This window comes from Onychomys torridus, chromosome 14 (assembly GCF_903995425.1).
Source record: "Onychomys torridus chromosome 14, mOncTor1.1, whole genome shotgun sequence".
In the NCBI taxonomy this organism is placed as follows: Eukaryota; Metazoa; Chordata; class Mammalia; order Rodentia; family Cricetidae; genus Onychomys; species Onychomys torridus.
The window spans coordinates 70,939,750-70,952,109 of record NC_050456.1 but is presented as its reverse complement, the minus strand read 5'-3'; the positions used below and the strand labels follow the sequence as shown (position 1 = coordinate 70,952,109).

The window sequence follows — 12,360 nt, the reverse complement described above, 5'->3', positions numbered from 1 at the left end:
TCCTCTGTAGCAGAGATGACCTTGAATTTCTAATCTTCCTACTTCCACTTCTCAGTAGTGCTTGGATTGCAGGTGTTTTCCACCATGTCCAGTTTATGTGGTGCTGGGAATAGAACCCTAAAACTTAGTGCATGCTCGGTAAATGCTCTACCCACTGAACTACAGCCTCAGGCCCTGGTTTCCACATTTTCAGAGGCATGCATACATCGGGAAATGAAGGTGGCTGGGCATAGACAGGGCAAGGAGGGAAAGACCCCATCCATCCAGAGGGGCTAAGAACATTTAGAGGCATCTCTGAAGGGCTGGCAGTCACTCCTGACTTCGAAGATCAGGACTTTGGTCCTCATGCTTGCAAGGTAACACACTTTCAATGTCCTGATAGTTGAAAGCATAAGTGGAGGAAACAGAAACAGTGAAAAGCCCAGGCTTTGGGATGGAGCCCTAACTGGTACCCCGGTTAGCACAGGGCCTCACCTATGACCTGTGCCAAGTCACACAACCACACCCTAAGGAGGCCGTATTGCTCACTGTAGGATCAGAATATACACAGCACTGACTCGCAGGATTTCTGTGGGGCTCAAATGAGACTCCATAGAAGAGTGGGAGGTCCCCACCTGGACCCTCAGTTTATCTCCCCACAATGGATCCCTTCTATTTTACAGACTTCCTTCCTTCCAAATGGGCTCTTCCTTTTACCGAGTTCTCCTATGGGTTGGCTTCACTGCTCCAGTCTTCTGCATGTCCTTATCCAATCCCAATCCTGGCAACAGAGAGTCCCCCCACCCTCCCTCCATGAAGAGCAACCCAGCCTCTAAGGTGTCTCCCAGCAACACCATGTTCGCCTTCTCCCTGTACCGGAGATTGGTTCAGGAAAGCCCAGGTCAGAATGTCCTCTTTTCTCCCGTGAGTATCTCTACCTCCCTGGCCATGCTGTCCCTGGGGGCCCGCTCAGCCACCAAGATGCAGATCCTCCGCAGCCTTGGCTTCGACCTCATGGGCATGCCAGAGCCCACCATCCATCTGGGCTTCGAATACCTGGTCCGCTCCCTGAACGCATGCCACAAAGACCGGGACTTGCGCATGGGCAGTGTTCTCTTCATCAGGAAGGAGCTGCAGCTGCAGGCCAATTTTCTGGACCGGGTCAAGAAGCTTTATGGGACAAAAGTCTTTTCTGAAGACTTCTCAAATGCTGTCACTGCCCAGGCACGGATCAACAGCTATGTGGAGAAGGAGACCAAAGGGAAGGTGGTGGATGTAATCCAAGACCTTGATTCCCAGACTGCTATGGTCCTGGTGAACCATATCTTCTTTAAAGGTGAGGTTGAGTTTCTCTTTTCTTTTCTTTCTCTTTTCTTCATTTCTCTCTCTCTTTTTTCCTTTCCTTTCCATTTACTTGGGTGTTTATTTGTTTCTTGAGTCGGGGTCTTAAACATTCCAAGATGGCCTCCATCATGCTGTGTAATTAAGGATGACCTTGAATGTCTGATTCTCCCGCCTTCACCTTCTTAGTTCTGGGATTATAGGTGTGTTCACCACTCTCCATTTATGCAATGGGGACTGAACCCAGGGCTCTGTGTGTGTCACACAAATCTATTACCAACAGAGACACAACCCTAGCCCTCCATTTCTTTTCTTTTTGGTGTTGTGTAGTCAAGGAAACAAGTATGTAAAACAAGCCCTAGATGGCAGGATGTGCCTGAGTTCTCATCAGCTTTGCAAGCAGCTACCTGTACATCCTTGGCAGGCTTCTGTTCTCTCTCCCAGCTGCCATTCATTAACTGACATGGGGCCTCATTCAGCTCCGTCTTAGCACGAAGCAAGGGGCTGTGCTAAAGACCCAGTTGACACTGAGCTCAGGAAAGAGGACCCTGAAATGTGCTCTGGAACTATTTGGGAGACAAAGAGCTTGTATTTTGCCACCAGCGCACCTGCCTTACTACTCCCTATAAACTTTAGAGCAGTGTCACAGGGTCCCTGACCAGTCAATTTAAAAAGCCATCCCTATGGTGAGAACAGTTTCAAAGGTTTGGAAATGTGGACCAGCTGGTCTGTCACTCACAAGAGCTGTTTATAAAGACACCGTCATGAATGGCACTGTTCCCAAGCTATATGAGCATGGGCTTTGAAATCATCCAGCCCTGGTTTGTAATCTCCCTCACCTCCACCCCACCCCTTACCCTCCTACCCCCACCTTTCCACCCCCGCTCTCTTGCTTTCTTGTCCTACAGTCCTAAGTGTGTTGCTGTAAAAGATCTGCCAAGGACTAAGTGCTCACTGTGTGCCCGTCCATGCTGCTTGGCTAGGCAATCACTAAGTACACACGGCCTCACAGGACCATGCCCAAAGCTGAGTGCCTGTACTTTAGAACTGTGTGTGCCACTGTGCCATGGTTCCTTCCCCCAATTCCCACCTCCCCACTGTACTTCCTTCCCTCCCTCCATCCTTCTGTTTACCTAACCACCAGTTCATCCATTTTCTTCCATACATCCATTTTTCTATTAATCAGTCCAGTCTGTCCATTAATCTAGTTATCCACCCACACATTCCCCAAACACAGAAAAAAGGGAAAGAAAACAGACCCGCTTTTCTTCATTTGTGAGTTATCTTCATTTGCTATATATTACCAAGTTTGGTTTATTTCTAGTGAGAGGTCATGCACACAGCTTAATACCGTTTTAAAGTGTTCAAGTCAGTGTCTTTGGTTGCTGGCATCTTCACCAAGGCCGTGCTGGGTTGAGAGTGGGTGACTGTCACTCACATCTGTCACTCACATCTGTCTAGTTCTCTGCTGTTTACCAGGACACAGTGTATTAAGGAGTACTGTTCTGATGTCCAATGAGCAGCAGCTTTGAAGGCAGATATCAGTTACTTTCTGTAATTCCACAGAACGTTCTCCCCCTCAGAAGGAAGATCCCATCTCCCCCCAATAAGGGGGGGGGTGTTACCCAACTCCTGCTCTTCCTCCCAGAGACAAGCGATCTACTTTATGTCTCTGCAACCTGCCTATTTCGGGCATTCTGAATGAAGCAGATGAAACAGTAGGGTTCCAGGCCACATGCTCCCCGGGCTTCTGTTTGGTGTTTAACAGCACACTCTCCCTTCCTGAGGTCTGGTATTTGTTTGTATGGATCTGTTACTGTCTTGTTCCAACCTGAGAGGCTCCCGGAGCACAGGTAAAAGCCCATTTGTTTTGCTTCTTCCAACTACTGTTCGATCCTCACATATTCTGATAAGAAATCATCTGTGGATCTTACTGAGGCCACCTGAAGTGTGACAAGTCACTTGTGAAGCTCCTTTGCTTTTTGACTGATTACGACATGTCTGCGTTTGGAAATCGTTGACTGTGCTGCAAGGCTTTTGTTTGGTTTTGTTTTTTAAGCAGATTTGGGGGAGCTTCTGGATACTACTTCTTCCCATAGTCACCCTCTCCCTTCTCTCTTTCTCTCCTCCTTTTGGGAGTCCCATAAGGTGTGTGTTGCTGTGCTTGATGGTGTGTCCCAGGTCTGATGTGCTGTTCCTCTTCCTCCATCTTTTTCCTCAGTGCTCCTCATATTGTACACGTAACTAATCCGTTTTCTAGCTCACTGGCTGTTGTCTTCCGTTACCTCTCATCTGCCATTGAGTCTCTGTAGTGACACTCTCATTTCTGTTACCATATTTTCTAACTCTGGACTCTGTGGAGTGACTTCAAATCATTTTTTTTTAATTGTGGGCAGATGCTTAATTAAATACACCTTGTTTTAGCTCTTTGAGCATGTTCAAAATAGCTGTTTTGACATGCTCGATTAATAAGGGCCGTATCTGGGTTTCCTTAGGAACACTCTCATTAACTTTCCCCACCCCCTAATGTCTGGGGCCTGCTTTCTCGTTTATTTTCATTTCTCTTTTTTGTCTTTTTTTAAATTTTATCATTTATTTTTAATTATGTGTGTGCATATTTGTGTCATGTGGTAACTATTTGTAGACAAGTGCAGTTGCCTACAGAGTCCAGAAGAGGGCGTCAGATGCCCTGCAACTGGAGTTACAGGAGCTTGTAAACTGGGAGCTGAACTGGGTCCCCTGGAAGAGCAGTGAGTGCTCTTAGCCTCAGAGCCAACTCCCTAGCCCGCTTGTGTGTTTTCAGCCCCACACTGAAGACAGTGTAAATCAGTTCTAGACATGCACTCCCCTTCCGGAGGGCCCACCCTTGTTGCTGTTCATGTGGCAACTGTTTCCTGTTTCTTCCAAACAAGCTCTTTGACCTCACAGATGTCTTCTTGGCTGGAAGACCTCCCAATTGTTGCAGAGGGTCACTGCCTGCATATTACAGCCTGTCATCCACACTCGACTCCGGCGGTCTATAATTTTGACTCTCTCTTTGTGCAGCCCAAGACCTGCTGACAGTGAGAGCCCTGGAATGCCCAGACAGTTCCCAAGCCGCCAATAGCTTTACTCATGTTGGGAGCCTCTGCATGGCTGAGACATGCTGGAAGTTTCCAGATCTCCTGTAAACACTTGATTCTTTAGATATGTATCTGTTCATTTCTCTGTTGGCTTACCTCTTTTTACTATTAAGAAATTTTCTATTCATTTTACATACCAACCACAGGTCCCCTTCTCCTCCCTCCTCTGCCCCCCTAGCCTTCCCCCTCAACCCAAGCCCCATTCCCATCTCCTTGTCTCTTATCCACCCTCCAGGCAGCCAGGAAGTGAGGAGCTTGCCTGTAATTGCATTTGAAGCACACTTCCACACCTCTAGGGAGAAGGCATTGAGTAAGCTCAATCAGTCCTGTGACCCCGCTCAGGTCCTCACACCATGGTAGTTCTTTGACACATTGAAAGCCCCCTACACACACACACACACACACACACACACACACACACACACACACACCGTTCCTCTCTTTTGGTTGCACTAACCCAGTCTACAATCCCTCCAGACTACTGCCAAGCTGTAGGATGGCTAAAGGATGGCCTAGTGCCAGGAAAGGTGTCACCAAGTTGGCCATTCACATCAAGACTCAGCCATTTGTCTCAATGAACGGTCCTCAGACCACCACAGGGTTTTGATTCCCAGTTCTGAAAGACTGGGACCATGTTCAGGGAAGGGTGGACATGTAGAGGGACTTACTCAGTTATTTTTGTTGGTAGGGGCTTCCCCCTCTCTTCTCAGTTTGTCCTCTGAAGCTTTGTGGTTAGTGGATTATTTGTCACAGCTATTACATGCTGCCCGAGGTGTTTCAGAGTTCCGCCTGCCACTGTCTTGGCAATTGTCCTTAGGGAAATGATATTTGCCTTGGCTGAACTCCAAGTCAGATTAAATACAGACAGATTTTATAAGTCATTCTTTTGGTATTGCAGGAGGCAGGTCAGATAAAAGCAATTCTTTGGGAATGAGTCTACGGCTATTGTAGTTTTGAATTTCGTTCTCTTTCTGTAGCCTGAGACAGCCCCCAACTCAGTGTTCCAGCCCTGGCCTCCCGAGTTCCGGATTACAGGTGTGAGCCGCTATGCCTGACATGAGAATGGGTCTCTAAAGTGGTCCAGCCCTGTCTTGATTTTGCCGCAAATGCTGTCTGTTGTTTTTCAAGACTACACAGAACAGAGACTAGTCTAGTACTGGAGCATGTTAGAATATCACAGGTTCCCAACTTCTAGCAAGCCACAGTTTATTTTTTTCATATTTTGTTTCTCAGTTAGCTGCAAGGGTTTAAGGATTTTCCAGGGTTATAAATTAGTGGATTCTGGCCATTGTTGGCTCTCTCTCTCTCTCTCTCTCTCTCTCTCTCTCTCTCTCTCTCTCTGTGAGTGTGTGTGTGTGTGTGTGTGTGTGTGTGTGTGTGTGTGTACTATAGGGTGTGTAGGTAGTATTCGATAAGTGGTGTATTTGCATTTGTGCAAGTGTGTGCACAGTATGAATGTAGTGTATGGTATGTGTGTGATGATACTTGGGTGTATTTGTGTGTGGAAGTGTGTATGTAGTGTTATATGTATGTAGTATATAGTGTGTGTATGTGACAGCACATATGTGGGTGTGGTATGTATAGTGTATTTGTGTGTGTATGTGCAAGCATGGGTGTGGTATGTGAGGTAAACTGTGGTGTGTGTGTGGCATGTGGTATGTGTGTGCGATGTATGATATGTGGTATGTGAGTATGATATATGTGTATGGTATGTATATGTGTGTAGTATATGATGGTGTATATGCTATGTATATGTGGAGGGTTGTATGTGTAGTGTGTGTGGTGCATGTGTTTGTACCTCTGTGTGTGTGCATGTGTGTGGAGTGTATGGTATGTGGTATGTATGTGTGTGTTTTATGTATATGTATGTTACATATATATGTGGGGGTGGTGTATGGTATGGTGTGTGTGTGTGTGTGTGTGTGTGTGTTGGTGATTAAATTCTGGGCCTGGTGATCTAATCACGGCTGTTTTCATGGAGAAGTGAGTTTTCAGGGGTCCTCATCTCCCCGACTCTTCCACTCCACCCACCCACCCACCCCGTTCTTCACTTGGCAGGCTGCAGGGACATAAAGCCCTCTCTTCTGCAGTGACGTAACCCCTCCCTCTCTCCTTTCTCCATGCTAGCCAACTGGACACAGCCCTTCAGTGCTGCAAACACCATCAAGAGCTTCCCGTTCCTTCTGAGCGAGGGCACCACTGTGCACGTTCCCATGATGCATCAGACGGAGCTGTTTGCTTTTGGAGTGGACAGAGAGCTGGGCTGCTCTGTGCTGCAGATGGACTACAAGGGAGGTGCTGTGGCCTTCTTCATCCTCCCTGGCAAGGGCAAGATGTGGGAGCTGGAGAAGAGCCTGTCAGCCAGGAGGCTGAGAAAGTGGAGCCGCTCACTCCAGAAGAGGTGTGCATTGCTGTCCATTTGCTACGAGCTGTTCATCCAAGGACGGGTTGGTGGAGGGTGGGGAATGTGGTAGTAGCTATTCAGAAATAATAGTGTGCCAAGCCTCCACTGCCTGCCAGATGGTGAATTTGGTGCTGTGGCCACATAGTGCCACATGAACTTCACCATCACCTGGTACACAAATAGTTTCATTATCCTCCCCTCCCCTCCCCCTCCCCCTTTCCCAGACAGAAACGGGTTCCTTGACAGTAAATGTATTAGTTACTTCTCTGTTGCTGTGACAAAACACCATGACCAAAGAAAGACACTATTTATTTGACTGACAGTTCCAGAGGGGTAAGAGTCCATCACGGCAGGGGGGCATGCCAGCAAGCCACAGGCATGAAGACAGGGAGCTGGGAGGCAATAACTTCAACTGCAAGCTTGAAGCAGAGAATGAATTGAGAGAGGGGTAAAGCTTTAAACCCTTGAAGGCCACCCCAGCAACTTCCCCATAACCTCCCCAAGCAGCTCTGCCAACCAGGGACCAAGTGTTCCATGCTGAAGCCTATGGGGGACATTTCTCAAATCACCAAGGTGAACCACCCAAAGCCACAATGCACAGCTGTTCTATCACTGTGGTATTATGCCCAAGCAGAGTTCACCTCAGAAGCCAAGGTGATATTGAGTGTTATGAAATTATGTTTGTAAAAGCAAGAAAGCAAACTAATCAAGGCCTTGGTGCTCACTTGTAAAGTGAAGGTCACAGTATCACTGAGTCACTGAACTTAGAGGTTGCTGAAGCCACGTTACTATTTAGAAAGTGATAGAGAACATCTGGGCGGTATTAAGTGCCTAATGAACATCTGCTAACAACAATATTGTTAGCTCTTCACAGACTGTAGAGAGAATGAGGAAATTAATTACATGATACAAAAGATTATTGAATATTTATTTTTAGTCTCTTTATGTGATTTCCCTGGTATCTTCATCCCCAGGTGTTTGTCATCTAAGGGAAAAGAAAAGACTGAGAATAATAGGCATTTAAGGAAGATAAGGACCAATGAATGTCCTGGGAAGACAGGCAAAGCACCCAGGAGCTCATGAGCAGAGGGAGCTCGCTTTTGGCAGGGGAATGCTTCAAGGGGGCAGTGATGACATCCAGCCACAAGGATGGACATGCGGTGACGGCCAGGGTCTGGACTAGATGTTTCCAGGTTCCTGGCCTCTTATTCAAATGGAATACAAGACCACACAGATTTCAAAATAGCAAGGAAACTTTCTTCAAAGAAAATTGATAATATAGATCAGAAAAGGCTGGCAAGGTCGGTAGTGGGTCACACAACTGAGGCTACTCAAAGGCCCAATTATTTGGGGCTTCCTTTTATGAGGCCCAAGAGGAAGAGGAGTTTGATTTTTAAGGGCATAGCAAGGGTGGTTCCCCATTTTGATTGCTAGATTAGGTCAGATAGTCAATCATTTGTTTGTTGTTCAGATCTCTTCGTATATGCATCTCATTTTAATCACATGCATACCCAATCATGCACAGATATAAGTTTCTAAATAGGGAGCTCTCCCTAAAAGTTCACATAGTCTGCCTTATTAATATGCATCCCAAACCAGTCTAGGCTAGATAGGTCCATTGCCCATAGTTCCTGATTGTGCTCTGGGACATGTTATCAAGGGGTTCTAAAAGAAAGTTAATTATTCCATTGGTTAAGGCAGCTGTCTGTGCAACTCTGTGCAGGTCAGGGGTCCTAGGTGGCCAACAGGTTGCTAAGTACATTGTTTGGAGGGGATTGTCCCAGGTCAAGTGGTGTCCTGGGTCACTGTGCTTGCCTCAAGTGGGACACAAACATATGGAGACCAGAGTGGGGCAGCATTTCTGATGGAGGCAACATCACTGATAAAGATGGGAGCTGAAGAATCAAGGGGCATTTTCAGGATTTCTTCTCTTCTCTGCACCAGTGGAGGAAGAAGACACAGTATGGGGAAGACTGAAAGAAGGTAGACCAGAAGGAGCTGGAGAATGCAGATGCCCAGACCAGAAGAAGAGGGAGTCATCTGTAGTCCTAGATGTTAAGGGAGTTTGACAGATGAAGGCTGGGATATCTCTCCAACAACTTGTGCTTTTATATCTGTGAGAAACTAAGCCTATACACATAGACAAAGCACTACAGTTAAGCTTAATCATCTCTAGAAACGAGAGAAATGTTGCTGAATGTATGCAGGATAGCAGTTCGTGGTAAATGCTCAATAAATGGTGGTGTTTACTCTGGGGTAAACTCTGGGCAGGAGAAGATATCATGCCAAAGTCTAAGTTTGTGCTATCCAAAATGGTAGCCACATATGGCCATTTATATTTGAATTAAGTAAAATAAAATAAAGTTAAGGGACAGTAAGATGGCTTGGGGAGTATAGGTTCCTGCTACCAAACCAGACAACCTGAGTTTGATCCCCAATATCCCCAAGTTAGAAGGAGAGAACTGATTCCCAAGGAGTTGTTCTCTGACCTACACACACACACACACACACACACACCTATTTATTGCACACGCGTGACACCAAGCCCCATCAATCAATCAGTGTAAGCAAATAAATTAATTAAAGTAAGAGTTTAATTCCTTGTTTGCTGTAGGCATGTGTCAGATTGTTCAGTAGCCACATGTAGCCAGTGGCAACCATACTGGACAGGGCAGATGTAGGTATATTCCCAGAAAACAGGGAGGGTGTATGTATATTCCCAGCAACAGTACAACATTCTGGGGGATTTTGTCTCTGGAAGATTAGCAGGGCTTTCTTGTCTCAGGAAGTCCTGCTGGGCATGGCCAGGTGATGTAGCTAATAGGTGAGCCACCATCACTTTCTGATGTCACCATGGATCTCTACTGTGGTACCCATGCTAAAGAGTCCCCAATGTGCTGGAGAAAACAAAGTCTCCAGACAGGCCACACGGAAGCTGAGATGGAGACATCATGACCCCATCTATTCCCTTTCTGTTCTGCATAGGTGGATCAAGGTGTTCATCCCCAAATTTTCCATTTCTGCTTCCTACAACCTGGAAACTGTTCTCCCCAAAATGGGGATCCGCGATGCCTTTAACGCAAATGCTGACTTTTCCGGGATTACAAAGACGCGCTTCCTGCAGGTTTCTAAAGTGAGTTGATGAAGATGTTTGTAAGAAAGTCCATGCTGGAAGAGACAGCTAACAAAGGACTCTCATCTTATTGAGAAGGTGACAGACTAGAGAGGCTAAAGTATTTGATGGCCAAAGGAAAGGCCAAGCATCATGGCTGCCAGGCCTGGGCCATTATGGCCACAACAATCTGACTCACAGGTACCCATAATCCATCTTCAAGCAAATAACCTTTGCTTCTTTAAAAAGCCGATGTGTTGCTAGCAAGTAACACTGTTGCCACATGCCTGCCATGTAGAACAGTGGGCATCTGGCATCACTTCCTTCCCCGCCAACAGCTGAACTCCCAAGCAGATGTAATAAAAGGCACTGCCTTTTGTACCTGTGGATGGGATGTTTGTCCTGAAGCGGGGGAGGAGTCTCGATCTAAAACTCCAGATTTTTTGTTCTGTTGTGAGGAACTGCTTAATTCAATTCCCACATGATGTAGCAATTGTTGCATCTGAAGACTCTTAGCCTGGCAGGTGACCCGTGCACCCCCACACCCCACAGAAGGTCTCTTCATTTACTGTCTAACCTTGATCCATATCCAAGACCAGATCCATCAGGTTATTGGTCCTTGGCTTAATATGTTAATTTGATAATAGACTGTGATAGTCAGATGTGCTTCTGGGGACATTTTTGTCATTGGCTGAAAGAGCCTCGTGGGATATGATCAGCGCCCCTTAGAGTTTTACCCAGGGGGAACACCTATATGTACCTGGGAAAACAAATGCGTGTCCTCACCGGTGGTTCCCAGCCCATCCTGTAGCTTGACCATTGGTCGCAGGCTACAACCTCCTCCCTAGAAGAGAAAGCAGCATCAGTGTTTGGTTACGCCAGACTCATGTCACAGCTTCTATGGGAGCCACTGACATCTGCCCAAACCCCCCTTTTTACAGGTTGCTCACAAGGCTGTGCTGGACGTCAGTGAGGAGGGGACGGAAGCCGTGGCAGCCACCACCACCAAGCTTATAGTCCGCTCAAGAGACACCCCTTCTTCAGTCATCTCCTTCAACCAGACCTTCCTGATACTGCTTTCAGATAGAAGTACAGAATCTCTTCTCTTTCTAGGGAAAGTTGAAAATCCCACAAAGATGTAGGTGGGAAGTGAACTGTTGGCTGGTCTCACGCTGGTGATGCACAAGAAATTAGGCATATATTAGATGGTGCTTGCTGGGTGATATCAAGACTTGCTTCCTTGCTTAAGGCTCTCTTGACCCCAACAGGGGTACATTTGCCTCAGAGATGGCACTCTGGAGGCTCAATCAGCCCAGTAGCAACAGAGCCTGGTCACCCCAACAGTGGTCTCTCCCACTTGTTCTCCCACACAGCCTTTTCTGGGAGAGTGGCAGGGCATGGTGGTGGCAGGGATCCATCCTCAGAGCTCTCGGGAATGAAGCCACACAGAGCTCTGTGTCCTTACTTTTATCGCTGGCTTCCAGCACTGCATTCAATAAATCTGAGATGTGAACATAGTGACCACAGACCCCACCCCACCGCAATCACCAGGGTCCTATCTGAAAGTGAGGAAGCATGGCACACATCTGAGTGGCTGGGTTGTCAGTCATGAAGCTCTCATTAGTTCAGCCTATTGAGCTCTTCAAGGACAATGTTCCTGACATGCTGGGTCTAGATGGGAGAGAGAGACATACAGTAGGGATGACATGAAGCTGTGGATAAAGAGGTTGTGACCAATTCAGGTAAGTGCCATGGAGATTGTACAGGACAGTTAGGACACTCACAGGAGAGGCAAGAGAGTGTTATGGCGTTCTGTGGTGAGCCAGTATCAGAGGGACAGGGGAAGGCCCTGTGGCTGGAGCATCATCCGTCAGAGATTCAAAGGTAGACACTGGCACTCAGGTAAATGGAGAGAGGATTGCATAGGAACACCCACTTCCCAGGAAGACCACCTAAACCAGGGAAGGGGGTGGAAACAGCAAGTCCACAGGGTTTCTGGGGCAGGCACATTGCAAGTGTCAATGCAGTATGGGTTGTCAAGACCTCTCCAAATGCAGCCACCTTTTTGGTCCTGTGACACAGCCCTTGAGCATACAACCTCTCCTGGCTGTGGCTGTTTGTAATAACAACAGTCAAGTGTATCCTGAAGGCCGTACTGAATGCTCTGGGCCCAGTGAGCTGCCTTTGCCTCATTCCCCACAGTCCCTTCTGCCCCCACTGCCAGGTGTCCCACATGGGCTCCTGGCCACTTCATCTCTCAGCACTGACGTGTTCCCATACAGCCTCCAGCAAAGCCGGAGTTCCTTTTATGGAGGTACTGATGCTTCACCACCCTACATTGTCACACAGGGACCCCAGGCTGGCTTCCCCATGCTCTGTTACACAGAAGGAAACAGACCAGA

General features: G+C 47.2%; 1 protein-coding gene across 1 annotated transcript; it reads left to right on the top strand.

The window, feature by feature from the left end:
• The first annotated feature begins 678 nt into the window (after positions 1-678).
• Serpina9 (serpin family A member 9) lies at positions 679-11,100 on the top strand. Its single transcript, XM_036205509.1, has 4 exons — positions 679-1,315; positions 6,570-6,843; positions 9,832-9,979; positions 10,900-11,100. Exons 1-4 carry the CDS (start codon positions 679-681, stop codon positions 11,098-11,100), a joined length of 1,260 nt encoding a protein of 419 aa, XP_036061402.1.
• Positions 11,101-12,360: the final 1,260 nt, after the last annotated feature.